Source organism: Sinocyclocheilus rhinocerous, unplaced genomic scaffold, assembly GCF_001515625.1.
Source record: "Sinocyclocheilus rhinocerous isolate Xijiao unplaced genomic scaffold, SAMN03320098_v1.1 scaffold1295, whole genome shotgun sequence".
Lineage (NCBI taxonomy): Eukaryota > Metazoa > Chordata > Actinopteri > Cypriniformes > Cyprinidae > Sinocyclocheilus > Sinocyclocheilus rhinocerous.
The window spans coordinates 1,665,179-1,680,410 of NW_015660499.1; the positions used below are offsets into that span (position 1 = coordinate 1,665,179).

The 15,232-nt window shown below is 34.5% G+C and overlaps 2 protein-coding genes across 2 annotated transcripts in view; one reads left to right on the top strand and one right to left on the bottom strand.

Annotated features, from left to right (window-relative positions):
- The window catches only part of LOC107725085 (target of rapamycin complex 2 subunit MAPKAP1-like), a 35,464-nt gene extending 29,543 nt beyond the window's left edge, over window positions 1–5,921 (bottom strand). Inside the window, exons 1-3 of the mRNA XM_016534227.1 lie at window positions 5,740–5,921; window positions 3,908–4,346; window positions 3,753–3,832 (exon numbers count right to left, since the gene is read on the bottom strand). Coding sequence (XP_016389713.1) covers window positions 3,753–3,832; window positions 3,908–4,181 — 354 coding nt within the window. The 5' untranslated portion in view covers window positions 4,182–4,346; window positions 5,740–5,921. The remainder of the gene's footprint in view (window positions 1–3,752; window positions 3,833–3,907; window positions 4,347–5,739) is intronic.
- A 2,454-nt stretch (window positions 5,922–8,375) lies between these two features.
- pbx3a (pre-B-cell leukemia homeobox 3a) overlaps window positions 8,376–15,232 on the top strand; it is a 54,660-nt gene continuing 47,803 nt past the window's right edge. Inside the window, exons 1-2 of the mRNA XM_016534237.1 lie at window positions 8,376–8,822; window positions 10,065–10,138. Coding sequence (XP_016389723.1) covers window positions 8,647–8,822; window positions 10,065–10,138 — 250 coding nt within the window. The 5' untranslated portion in view covers window positions 8,376–8,646. The remainder of the gene's footprint in view (window positions 8,823–10,064; window positions 10,139–15,232) is intronic.

Here is a 15,232-nt window from a genome sequence, read left to right on the forward strand (position 1 = left end):
TGATTATACTTACTTAAGTAACATTTTCAATGCAGGACTTTTACTTGTATCAGAGTTTTTTTTACAGTGTGGTCTTAGTGCTTTATACATTATTAGGTAAAGGATCGTAATACTTCGTCCACAACAATATTTATTGAGGTTAACTTATAACGTTACCCTCCTTGTGGTCAGCCTGCACAAGATCAACAAGCTTGTTTGCTTTGCGACCCCTTTAAATACAAGATAAGCATTCGATCTACGTCAGAGCGTCCACGAATCTTTCTACAGCGTTGCTGGCAGAGTGGCCAGAGCGATTTTTGACGCTCTCGACGGCGGCGGTGTGAACGCACAGTAAGGGTCTGTGGGACCTAGTTGGATTTCAACCCCATTAAAAAAAAAAAAAAAAAATTATGTAGACCTCTTAAAGTCATGAAATAATTACAAAAATCCAATTTTACATCCAATTAAAGAATGTCCTTTTGAGATTAAAGAATGAATTGCTGAAATTCAAACTGAATTTGATTCACAGATAAGATTCATCAGATTCATATTGATATTTTCAGCACTGTTTCCTGTCCTGAACACTTGCTTACCAGCAGGCTCAGGTCTCACGAAACTGTCTTGTCGTCCTGGCACAAGTTGTTCAGATGGTACATAATAGAGAAATATTTTAAAGATCCCCCTCCCCGACAAAAGCATCCCAAAACCAGTGCTAAGCCACATTCATTTCATCAAAGTTACAAAGCTAGAGTGCTAGTGATTATCAATCCCTAGCCCAGGATTAATGCGCATTTCAACAGCTGCCATGACAAAACGTACTGACTGAAACTGAACGACTCCAGGAACAAACCTCAGCATTACCCGGCATCAGTATTTCAGTCTTTTTTACACTGACCAAAAACTGTGCGAACAAGAATAATATAATTAGAGCCTCACATAATTATGGATAATTCTGCATTCATAATTGTGAAATTGTTCCCTAAGCAAAATATAATAAGTATAACTCACCTGTAATGTGAGAAACTGACTGTTTTCCATGCGAAAAAGGTTTGCTTTGTCAAACTACTCTTTGAATTTAATTAGAGATATTTCAATATAAAACATTGTGTGTTTGCTGCTATCTACTGCAAAACATTGTCACATTTGTTGAGATATTCTCTGTAATAGTCCAATATCAAAACACTAAAACTAACTTGTGCTCATACTGATGATTTTGAACAGGATTAATACTGAAAAACAAGAAAGACTAGATTTATTTGTTTAAAGAAATCATCAGATAAGCTTACAACTGATTCCAAAAGACAAACGATCCAATTTCACCGGAAACAATTTTAGCACTGGAAACAGGTTTGCAAAGGCAAGATCGTCTAAGAGTACAAATCAATTTCAGTCAGTTGCCATTCCCAGCCAACAAGCACAATCAGATTAACCCTTGATCACAGAAAAGGAAAATCAGATAATAAAAATAACAAATTCCCCCAAAGAAACATTTCATTTAAAAATGGTACATATTGAGATCAAAATGCTAATTTCCTTTTCATTTGTGTAAACATTTATCGAGCCCCAATACAGATAGTTTTTCCTGCTCAATTCTGAGTGGCTGGTACAGTAAAGACTAATGTAGCTGCATTAACAGGAAAGCTTTGAGGGAAAGACGAAGCAGCAAAAATATAGCTAAAGTGTTTAAGTCCAGCCTAACTTTCTGCTTTGTTTTGCTCCAAGGTTTCAGCCTATTGATAATCAGTAAGCAGCAGGGATGGGAATAGTAAGGAAACGAGCGATTCTGGCTCCGATTCAGATTCCACTGGTTCTGGTTCATTCTGGTTCCTTGAGGATTGCTTTAACAATACTTTCAGGTTTTCTGAATAATCGCTATTTAGGAAGCAGTTCTTTCAATTGCAATCAATTGCATTTAGGGCCCTCAGCAGTCTGTCGTCAAATGAGTTCAGATATAATGCAAAACTCAAAGTACACAGAACTTCCTCAAATGTCATATTTTGCTAAATGAATAAATGTTTTAGATCAAAAATAACTTTCTGGTCTGGAGACTGAGGTTCCAGAACAGTTATCGGAAAAGGATCCAGTTCTCGATTCCCAACCCTAATAAGCTGTGATTCCTGTCCATCTGCAAGCCATGCAGCAGTTCAGATGATGACCAGAAAAATGCTAATTGATATAATGATAACATACTACACTTGCTAAGACTTGTTGTTGTTTAACATCTTTAAAAGCAAGTTATAGCTGCATTTCCAGTTAAGAGACCTAAATGGCTTCAAAGGTCACAATTCTCAGCATCATCAGCTGAACTGCTTTAAGCAAAGCAATACAGATAGAAAACACGTTCAGAGAGAAAGAGAAGTATTCATGGGATGACACCACAGAGCAAACTGAAGCAGAAGCGTGCAAGGTTAAGTTTAGACCGGCATCCCATTAGCAGATTTTCAACATTGAGCATGTTTGATATTATCGGTTAGTAAACTCTGGTAGTGACCAATAAGCATCTTCTCACACTGAAAAACTGACAAGCCATTGTCATGCTCATATCTGATCCCTCTGCAAAATCTAAAGCTACATACTGAAAATGCTGAGAGCGCAAGATAAGCATGAGCACTCTTAAAGAAACAGTTCACCCAAAAATGAAAACTTTGCTGAATATGTACCCACCATCAGGCCAGATTTGGAGAAATGTAGCATTACATCACTTGCTCACCAATGGATCCTCTAAAGTGAATGGGTGTCATCTGAATGAGAGTTCAAACAGCTGATAAAAACAGCACAATAATCCACAAATAATCCACACTACTCCAGTCCATCAATGAACATCTTATGAAGCCAAAAGCTGTGTATTTGTAAGAAGCAAATCCGTTAAGGCATTTTAACTTTAAACTGTTGCTTCTGGCCAAACTTTCAGTCCATAATCCATAACAACGCTTGCTCTAGTGAAAAAGTCCTCTCTTGTCCTCTCATTTCAAAATCCACCAACATATTTGTTTAGTGTGTTTCTTAACTATTTTTGCTTGAAAACGATGCTTCATCTATACATTTTTTTTTTCCTGATTCAGACATGATGACTTTTTCACTGGAGGAAGCTAATAATAGATTATGGGTTTTTATTTTAGCCATATTTTTATTTTATCCTATTATAGCTGAAAGCAACGGTTTGAAGTTAAAAATGTCTTGATGGATTTGTATCTTACAAACACAGTTTTTCACTTCGAAAGACATTAATTGATGGACTGGAGTGGTGTGGATTACTTGTGGATTATTGTGATGTTTTTATCAGCTGTTTGGACTCTCATTCTGACGGCACCCATTCACTGCAGAGCATCCATTTGTGAGCAAGTGATGTAATGCCACATTTCTCCAAATCTGATGAAGAAACAAACTCATCTAGGCCTACATCTTGGATGGCCTGAGGTTGAGTAAGTTTTCAGCCAATTTTAATTTTTGGGTGAACTATTCCTTTAAGTTGTTCTGAGAGACACAATACTGGAATTTCTAACTTCAATGCCATGAATAAAATAAATAATCAATACCATTTTCGATAACACACGGACAAATTGCCACAACAATAAGGGAATAAAATTGGGCAGTGATTAATCAATACTTGAAAGAGTTAAACCATTGAACTGTTGTTTTGGTGAAAAACTACAGGGAAGCCTTTCAAGTTTCTGTGACAGCAGGTTTACAAACGGTTCTCATTCCAAATCTAGCGAAATGCTGTAATCACACAAAATTTTTGGAATTTACGCAAATGTAAAAATAAAGCGTACCTGGGCAATATTTGCTTTTCTAATCTCATTAAACAATCTTAAATCCAAGTGTGAGAAGGTTTTGGGCATTTCGTCTTTAGCTGTACCAACCACATCAGTAAGCTGGATTCAGGGCCCCGAAAGCAGCAAATTCTGAGAGTCAGACATCTACTTGCCTGTGTTGGAGCGCCGTCGGATGCCAAAGTCCCAGCTGGAGGTGATGTCGACAGACTGAGAGAGATCGCAGGTCTGGCTGTCTCCTCCACCGCTGCCGTCTCCAAACGAACCCCCGGACGAGCCTCCACCAGCAGACGCCGCAGACGAATGGCACTTCTCCAGATCCACGTCGTGGTCGATCAGGACCATCTCGCACATCCCGGTGTCATCGCTGGTCACGTGCGACTGCCGGATGTGGGCCAGGATGATGGCAGGGTTGTCGAGGAAAGCCATTCTGAGCACCAGCCCCTCGCCCCTCTGTCGCTCTCCGGTTCTCCGTCCGGATGTGCCGACCCTCAGTCGGAGATTAAGGCTGAAGATTCCTCAGCGATGCAGCGTCTTCTTTTCCTTCTTTTTGGGATTATTTTCTCCTCTCCATGGTTGGACATGGATGCCTGCCTGCAGGGTAACACAGACTAGATGTTTAACTGTTAAGCCACAAATATCATATGATGACTTGCGTAATATATATTCACCCTATTAAAGCCTACTGTATCATACTTGATATGCAAATTTCTACATGATCAAAACTTTGCTGAAAATTCTGCTGTTCATAATCTACTACATACCTTCTGTCGTTTGATTGATAGTTTAAAATTTTTAGTAATTAAAAGGTCTTTTAGTATAATTGTAAAAACATCCACTTTCATCTTGTGGTTCAAGTCTTTTTGTTGTGAAATCTTTACTGATTTTTATAAAGTAAATGCAAAAATAATGTTTATATTTTTAGTATTTGAAGATGAACACTTACTGGACTGAAGCAACGTAGGTTTACTTGTCATACTTATAATTTTTTAGAAAAATTATGATCATCGGGCTTTTGAGTAACGTTTATTTGTTCACCTCTCAATCATTATTGTATTGCATTGCATTATACGTTTTGAAACTACCGACCTTTGATCATAAAATTAAGTATTTAAATATCACCTTACTAAGATATTATTGGGCGATATAGTGACAAATTATATTTATATGCATTATAAGTATTCTGTTATATTGTTATAAAGTTCTGGCTGCTTTACAAGCTATCAGAATTACATTTTTGGCCATATAAATAACAACATCAGCAACAAATTGCACATTTCGTCTCAGTAAACTGTGCAAAAAAAGTTACAAATTTCACTAAACTGTTCCATTTTTAAACATATTTCATATGTCAGGCTTTACAGGAGTAAATAGATATATAAATTAAAATAAATATTTGCTATCAATTCACATCATCACATCTTACAAAAAGTCAAACTGAAAGCATTCACTCAACAAGTTTAGGACAAAAACCACAAGGGACACACAGGTAAAACGGATAAACCAGTCTTGCAGGCTCTATTATTGTTATGATATAAACACACAGTAAAGCAAACACACACAGTTGGTTAATTACTAAACTAGACACTAGCTGTCATGATCGCTTCTGTCACCGGAAACCCAAACAACAACCTTCTTAACTAGACAATGATATAAGCAGGGACACCCATACCATATTGTTACACCACATGTTAAAACGTTTTTAAAAATCTTGATTTGTAAACAAAATGACAAGTGATTATGCTAAAATGCTAATTAGCCAGCAAGCTAACAATTTCTGATCAATAACCACAATAACTGTGTTCGTTTTGAGGGCGAACTGGTCACAAATGTACTCTCGTTGCTGTCTGAAATGAATGAAGATTACATTTGAATAATATTTTGGATGAAACACACTTAAGTAAGAGCTGAGTGTACGCGCTGGCTAGGCCCTGCTAATGCTCGTGCTAATCTGCTCGATAAGCCTCAAACATCAGCGCATCATTACCTTCATTCATGCCTATAACAGCGGCTCAAACCATCACAGACGCGCCACGCCGTCTGAGCGAGGGACTGACTGTACGGTCTCATTTCATAATTATGGAGATATCGTCCCAAAAACAGAATAAGTGTGTCTGTTTACTCTGTTGTTCCTGTGTTGCTGGTCCAGTAAGCTACTTCCTGTGGGTTTACCCCTCATACCGGAAGTACACCGCTCTGGGAAACACCCTCTAGAACGAACGATGGACAAGACATGCGGCCAATCAAGACTCAGAGAATAAATAAAGTAGATAGACAGACCGCGAGATTATTTTATTTTATTATTTTATTTTTACATTGTTCCTTTTAATTTTTCTCTTTACTTCTTTATTTTCATAATTTCTTTCATCAAGTGGCATGTTCAAACTTCACATTATACAATGTCTACAATTAATAACTTTGCTTTTTAAGTATAACAAAGACTATCAATAAGAAATAATGGACGGAGTTAACATTCAAGAGCATACCATGCAACAGTTCACAAAAATCCAACACAACACGATATAGCTTTATATCGTATGATTCAAACATTTTCATAGTTTGTTAAACAAACAGAAAGAGAGAAATACTGTTTGTTATGAAGTTTTTAAATAATAGGCTATGACATTTCTCAACATGCAAGATACACTATTTACACTAGACCTTGCAAAATCACAGTGCAATATGGAAAAATAGAATAATGTTTACTAAATTAAAGAATTCTCCCATCCATTGTAAATGCAATATTTTTTTTTTCTGTAGCTAAAAACTGAAAATGTGCCATTTTACAACAGGGAAAATGACTTTTGCTGGTGCACTCGATTTAATCAGACTGATTCAGTCATATATGATATCTTTGACTGGAATAAAATCTGATTCCTTACCACATCAAGTATGCTTTTTAATTACATAACTAACATTTATTTATTTATTTATGTATTTTTATTTTTTTAGTGCATATACAAATTTATATATGATTGTATACTAAGTTATTTTGTAGCTGTGTATAATATTATGTTTTTATGATGATGATGAAATCAAATTTATTGCACCATGGATACAACGGTTAAAAAAACGAATGAAAATGTGCAGTAGTTACTGTAATGATCAGAAAATCAGAAAATTAGTTTAACCTGTTAGATTGATTAGACCGTCTGTTTACAATGTTGCTGTTTAAATTTGTTTGTTTGTTTTTATTTGTTTGTTTATTGTTTGTTTATATACTTACACCTACTTGTTTATTAATTTATTTTGTAGTTATTTATAATTGTTTGTTTGACCTGAACAGATCTATTAAAAAAATATATTAGTTTAAACTGTTGCAGTTCTATTGATTCAGATCTGTTAGATGTTTTCACATGAAGCATATTTTTGAGGTTACCTGACAAAACATTTTTTAATTAATTTATATGCTTGTTTACCTATTTATTTCTTGGAAATTACATTATTTATTTATTTATTTGCTTGTTTGTTTGTTTGTTTGTTTGACACAAGTGGTAGTCTGCAGCAAATGACACTGTATAGGCTGTAGAATACTTTCTGCATTGTTAATATGATTAAAAACACCAACTTTGTTTGTTCTAAATAAACACTGACTATTTTTCAGGTCGGAGTAAGTTGTGTTTTATAATTTTAAATTTCTGTAGACCATATTTTAAATTGCATTTATATTTAAAAATATATATATATTTTTAATATATTTTGTATTTTTAATTATTTAAAAAATATTATTTAATTGTATATTATTATAATATTATAACTAAATATTTTTACATGCAGTCTTATAGATGCTTGCCATTTTAGGTATAGTTTTATTTCAAAAATTTAAATGTATTTTATTTGTATTTATTTTTTATTTTTATATTATTCAATATTATTATTATTATTATCTATTTATTTATCGATTTTATATTTTTGCATGCTATCTTTGTACATTTTTGCTGTTTTCTGAATGTTGTTTTTTTCATAAGTTCACATTTCGCTGAATGACACCGTGTGACAACTTACCCCATACTGTGTAACAACATATCCCTCTATAGGATGTGTGGCGTGTTAATTTTTTATTTTTTTCCCCCCTAGACAGCAACAGTGCAATGTCCAGGTGCTAAATAGTTTTTAGCTGCTATTCAAGACCGTATAAAGATGGTCTTTTAAAACCACACTGATAAATATTCGCCGGAGTTTAAAAACTCGAAGCTGCGTATTAATAAATCATTATTAAGTTGTATTAACATGGACAGCAATGTAAAGTGTCATTTTAAATCTAACTTTGCCCGAGCCTCGTCCAGACTCTGGACATATACATGTATGTAATGGTGAGCACGGATGCACACTTGCAGACCCCGGGTGGGCGGAGCCGCCTGTCTGCACGCTGTTGTGCAACACTGGGAACATCATCAGGAGGAGCTGCTGCGCACGAGACGCACACAGGAATCCACACGGATATTCTCACAACCCATTACATCTGCTGTAGATCATCCAGAAGAGCGCGAGGCGCGTTTAGCAACCTGTCTGCGTTATTCCACAGCTCAACAACAGGAAGGAAGAACACTGGAAAGCCAATGGTTTACTGCAGCTTTTATGCATCCCATTTTTATCACTAATTTATTTTAGTAAGGGGATTTTCTGAAGTTTTGCAGAAGCTGCCACTGGACTGCATGGAATAATAGTGTGAAGAAACATTGCAACGAGGTAAATGACGAACAGTAAAAGCACCAAAGTGCACTAGACTGTTTCTGATTCTGGAAATCAGTGGATCGTTTTATTAAAGCACTTTTTTGTTTTCGCGCACTTGGGACTCTTGCGCATCCGTCATTTCCATTGCATTGATTCGGGACGGCATCAACATCTCTCTTGTGTGGATTTTAAAAGAAACCAGAGCTCTTTGAGGCGGAGGATGGAGGAGCAGAGTCATCTGATGCAGACCCTGGGCGGCGTGACCCTCGCCGGACACCTGGTGGCTTTACCGGTGCCTCATGACGGATCCGACGCGAGAAACAAGCAGGACATCGGAGACATTCTGCATCAGATCATGACCATCACCGACCAGAGCCTGGACGAGGCTCAGGCAAAGTTAGTTTTGCAATGACACTTTACAATGCTGTCCATGGTTGCGCAATTTATTAATAACAATAAGGTGTATTTACAAGCAGCTTTTTTCCTCCGGCGAATATTTATCAGTGTGGTTTTAGAAGTCTATTTCTACAGTGTTGAATACAAAAACTACTTAGCACTTGCACTGCTGTTGTCCAGGAAAAAAAAATATACAATTCATTTTAACACGCCACGGTTCCTATAGCGGGGCATGTTGCCACACGATATGGGGTAAGTTATCACAGTGTGACATTAAACAGCCAATTATAGGCTTTTCAGGGAAATGTGAACAGTAACATAATTGTGAACAACATAACAACTGGGTAAACAGGAAAGAATGTAGAAAGTAACATGCAAAAATCTTTAATAAATTCATTAAAATAACATAAAATAAATGTTTAAAAATAAATACAAAAAATATATTTAAATATTTTAAAATAGATAAAACAACAAAACAATACATGAGACAAGAAAAATGTGAAATGTAACATGCAATTAAAAAACATTACATTATAATATTATAATATAATATATATAAAAAATATATATTTTAAATATTTTGAAATAAACACAACAAACAAAGCAAAAAATGTAAAAGGTAGCATGCAAAAACATTTGAAAAAGAAAAAAAAAATTAAATAATATTACAAAAAATATAAAAATAAATAAATTACATATAAAATATATTTAAAATATATTTTTTAAAGTATATGCCTACAGAAATTAAAATGATAAAACACAACTTAGCCCGACCTGAAAAATAGTCAGTGTTTATTTAGAACAAACAAAAACATTATGTGCTGCTAAAATATAAAAGCATTAATTCAGTTATGTGTTGTGTATGTCTCAGTAAGTTGGTGTTTAATTATAATTATGTAGAAAATATTCTACAGCTTATATACAGTGTCATTTGTTGCAGACCTCTTTTGTAGAGACCAATGCACCATAATACATTTACCACATTGATGTTGGCTTAAACATAACAATATGGTTTTATATAAATGTCTTTAAAACAATAAAAGAAAACTACTTCATAAATGCACGTGAAACGTAATAATGTTCCTAAATGGCTGAACTCGCATGGTGCTGTGAGGTGCAATCAGGTTGAATCAAGACGATACATTTAGTAGCACAGCAGAGGAACTATGAATGTAAAACACTGTGTTAATGGCATGTATGAATGATCAGTTATTCTGTTTCCTTCCTGTTTTTCCTTGAAAGAAAGCATGGGCTGAACTGTCACAGAATGAAACCGGCTCTGTTCAGCGTGCTCTGTGAAATCAAAGAGAAAACAGGTAAGTGCTCCTTTATGCCCCACACAATACACTGCCATAATACACCTGCACGGATGATGCTCTTCAATACAGCCCGCTGTTACATTCACAATAGCCACCAGCAGTCCTGCAGAAGCTCACGTTTATTACAGACAATAGTGTGTTTTACACTGACAGATGCTTCCTTACCAAAGTGTGAATGAGCTGTTTGTGCGGTTTTGTTCAGAAACTTCATCTCTATTTAAAATCATCAATTTATGCAGAATTGTGCACCTTATGTCAGAAAATGTCAGGCCTGGAATAGGTCAAATCAGTCATGGAAAAGTCAAATGGCTACAGTGAATATATATTTTTTTCTATGTATGCTCAGCTTAATAATAATATTATTTCATTGGCTTGACATTGCTTTCTAATTAAACTGCTTTGTAAGTAATCAAATGTCTTGAAAAGTCATGGAAATTCATTGGCTCTGTGGGGCAATTGGTTGTGTAAATTTAGTATAAAACATTATTTAGTCATGACAGCGCACTCTAGTGCCAGTGCAGTAAACATTCAGACATTACCATGGTAGTGAGTAACTCCCCTTTACAACTCAGCATGCTGAATACACTCACAAAAAAACATTTTTGCAGTGCATGCATATTTGTAAATATGCATCTCTCATTCTGTAAAATCAATTGTCAGATTGAAGTACAGCAAAGCAATTGCTTTTGATTCATTAGGTTGATTTACAGTCATGCTTTATATTAAGTAAGCACTTCAGAAGTCTGCTGGGGGCATTTTAGTATTGACGCAATCTGACAGAGCTAATGAGTGAAATCAATCATGCTGAATATTATATATCTATTTGGGCAATAAAATTTAATTAGAAGAGACTATAAAGCATAACAAATAAATAAATATCAACATAAACATTGATGCTGGCTGTTGTGTTAGCAATAGAGATAATAGTCATGCATAAAGGGATTTTAGAATAATTGTTAGAGGTTTACTAGTAAAGCAGTAGTTGCATTTTTGCATTTACACCCAGGGATAGTTCATCCAAAATGAATAAAATTGCTGAAAATTGACTCACCTTCAGGTCATCCAAGATGTAGATGAGTTTGTTTCTTCATGGGAACAGATTTGAAGAAACATAGCATTGCATCACTTGCTCAGCAATGGATGCTCTGCAGTGTATGGGTGCCGAGTCCAAACAGCTGATAAAAACCACACCACTCCAGTCCATCAGTTAACATCTTGAGAAGCAAAAATCTGTGTGTTTGCATGAAACATATCCATCATTAATGCGTTTTCAACTGCAAACCATTGCTTTCGGCTAACATACAAGTCCTCTGTCCATAATAATGCTTTCTCCAGCACCACTAAATACGATATTACCATGATCACAATTTTAATATTTCTAGTATAATGGCATTACAAAACCATGAACATGACTAAAAAGTGACCTAAATGTGATTGCAGACATGCGTCTGAAATATCAGTCTATTTATGCATATAGTACACATTCCCTGAGCATTTGCTGCAGTTGGTGTTCGTTTTGACTATAGCAGTGAGTTGTGCAATTAACTGGGCTGCACAGTGGTTAAGATGCGCTTGACTGTGGTGGGTGGATCATTACACTCTCTCGGCCCAGGCGGCTTGTGTTCAGCTTGCTTACCCCGTAGGCTGTGGAGGACTGTCAGAGACGGGCGGCATGGATCAGTGGCCTGGAAAATGGACACGAGAATGGAGCATAATTGATTTAAATCCCTGGCGTTCCTTCCCTGCTTATGTACTTCTATGTCGGTGTAGGGCTAAAAGCACAATGTACGTTTCTTGAGCAAATGTTTACTGCGCTCGCTGAGTAGTAGAACCAAAAGCATTCAGCTAATGTCAGTGCATTTTGAGTGTGCATGTTGTCTTTTATAAAGAAAAATAGCTGAAAAAAAACTTTACAAGCAAAACAAAAAGAAATGCATTAGATCTAGTATAAAAAAGTGATCTAGTGCTGAAAATGAAGATAAAAAGGATTGTGCAACTTTGTTTTTGAAGCATTATAGCCCAGCTAACAATAATAAGAATGTTATACTGATATTCTTGTTAAGTTATGAAAACATAACCTCTAAATGTTCTCTGAATGTTCAACACGTCCAGTTTTTTTTAAACGTTTCCTTGGTCATGTGAACGGTAGAGAGACATTAAGGGAACATTCCATTTTATCATTTTGCAAACATTATAGAAAAATACTTTTGAATGTTCTCTGAAACATCTGAAATGTTTTTTTTTTTTTTATTATAATAATGCTTAGTTCAACGTTTTCTGAATGTTCTCTAAATGTTCTTTAAATGTTCCAAACATCCAGTTTTTAAATGTTTAAAAAAAAACTTTCTTGGTTATTTGAACATTAAAGAAACATTCCATTTAATAATTTTGCAAACATTATGGGAAAGTTGCTTTTGAATGTTCTCTGAACCATCTGAAACTATTAAGTATTAAAAGTTTTCTGAATGTTCTCTAAACAACGTTTTTTAAAAGTTGAACAAATGATGTTGATTTTTTTTTACTCGGTTATTTGAATGTTAGAGTAACATTAAGGGAACGTTCCATTTTATGATTTTGCAAACATTATGGGAAAGTTACTTTTGAATGTTCTCTGAAGCTTGTATTGACGTTTTCTAAACGTTCTCTGAATGTTCAAAAAGTAAAAAAAATTTCTTGATTATTTAAACATTAGAGAAACATTAAGGGAACGTTTCATTTGCAAAAACATTATGGCAAGGTTACTCTTGAATATTCTCTGAACCATCTGAAACTAGTAAGTATGAACATTTTCTAAATGTTCTCTGAATGTTCAAAACATCCAGTCTTTTAAATGTTTTAAAAAAATTGTTTTTTTCTTGGTAATTTGAACATTAGGAAATACGTTAAAGGGATATTTCACACAAGAAAATTACAATTCTGTCATCATTTACTCACCCTCCATCTGAAACTAGTAAGTATGAACATTTTCTAAATGTTCTCTGAATGTTCAAAACATCCAGTCTTTTAAATGTTTTAAAAAAAAATTTTTTTCTTGGTAATTTGAACATTAGGAAATACGTTAAAGGGATATTTCACACAAGAAAATTACAATTCTGTCATCATTTACTCACCCTCAAGTTGTTTCAAACCTGTATGAGTTTCTTTTTTCTTGCTGAACACAAAAGAAGATATTCTGAAGAATGTGCAAGCAGTTGCCGGTAGCCATTGACTTCCATAGATGGAAAAAGTACTGTGAAAGCCAATGGCTACCACCAACTGTTTGGTTACCAACATTCTTCAGAATATCTTTTTTTTGTGTTCAACAGATGAAAAAAGCTCATGTGTGGAACAACTTGAGGGTGAGTAAATAATGACAGAATATTCATTTTTGGGTGAACTATCCCTTTAAGGGAATGTTCCATTTTATCATTTAGCAAACATTATGAGAAAGTTACTTTTAAAAGTTCCCTGAACCATCTGAAACAAGTACAGTAAGTTTAAAAATAGCTAGATGAAAAACGTTGAGAAATACATCATATTTTTGCTAATGTTTTGAGAACATTATGAAAGACCAGAAAACTTTAAATTAACATTCTGTTAATGTTCCTGGAAGAATGTTCTAAAATTTGAGAGAACCTTGCCAGAACATTCCCTGTTAGCTGAGTAATGGAACATTTTCATAGTTAATGCGATGAACTTGAGGAGAACTGATTTCATACATTCACTTACAATCACCAAAACACCATAATTTAAAAGACATTGAGCAAAAATTATGAAGTCTGTTGTCAAGACGACCTGAAAGACACTGATTTAGTTCTGTCAGCACAACCTCACACTCTCGACAGGTTAGCTAAATTGAGCTAAAGTATCACTCCATTCATATTTCATTTCCCTAAAGTAAACGCTACACACCCCACCTCGTGTATTTTAATATTTTACATTTCCCCTGTGACGTGCATGCGATATGAGTGCCATTTGTGATCTGCAGTCATCCATAATTTTTCCACATGGGATAAAAGCCTGAGAGGGAAGGGTCGTATATTTTATAGAGCGTAAATATAACAGGAGCCGGGCTGCTCAAGACATCACGTGTGTGTGACTTTCACGCAAGGCCTCTTTTTGTCATGCATCAGGAGGTTGTGTGTGTTTTTTTCATTCATAGAAACGCAGGTGTGTTCTTAATTTTTTTTTCCCAGGTGCAAAATAGAAATTATGTTCAACCTGTAAAGATTATCCTTCATTTTGCTTGAATTAAATCTTGGGCCATTCTTTATGACTTATTAAAAATGGAATTTATTGAAAATGTTAGTGCTATTGTATTTGGCTAATCTTCCATTTTTAAGAGAAAATGTTAATATTTGTGAAGTTGGATATTGGTAATTCTTCAATTAGATCCACTTTTGACAATTTGAAATCTTGAAATATGAAACTTCAGATTTTTCATCTAAATAATAATTTTTTATCGTATGTCCTTGAAAAGTGGCCTTGATTACAGATTCTAGTAAAAGTGATAATGTGGATTTATCACTTTTCTTACTTTTTTGAGATAAAGAGGATAAGCTAGCAGTCACTTTATTTGATAAAAATAGTTCAGAACTGTACTGTTTCTGTTTCCGAATTAAAAAATATTGTTGTACTACTACAAATACTTTGTTTCCACAAAAATGCAGTTGTTTTCTAAAATGCTTGGGATGACTGCAGTATTGGAGACAATGATTTATGATTTATTATAAAAAAAATTAAGTAGAAAAAGTGCAAAGTATATATTTTTGGGGGATTTTAACACTTTTTAATATAGTTCTAATAAGTATATTGTTCATATAAATAAATAAATAAATAAATAAAACTTAAAAAAAATAAAATGAAAACTGAAAACATTAAAAATAAAAGCTTAGATAGATAGATGGATAGATGGATAGATAGATAGATAGATAGATAGATAGATAGATGATGGATGGATGGATGGATGGATGGATGGATGGATGGATAGATAGATGATGGATAGATAGATAGATAGATAGATAGATAGATGATGATAGATAGATAGATAGATAGATGATGGATGGATAGATATATATATAGATAGATAGATAGATAGATAGATAGATAGAT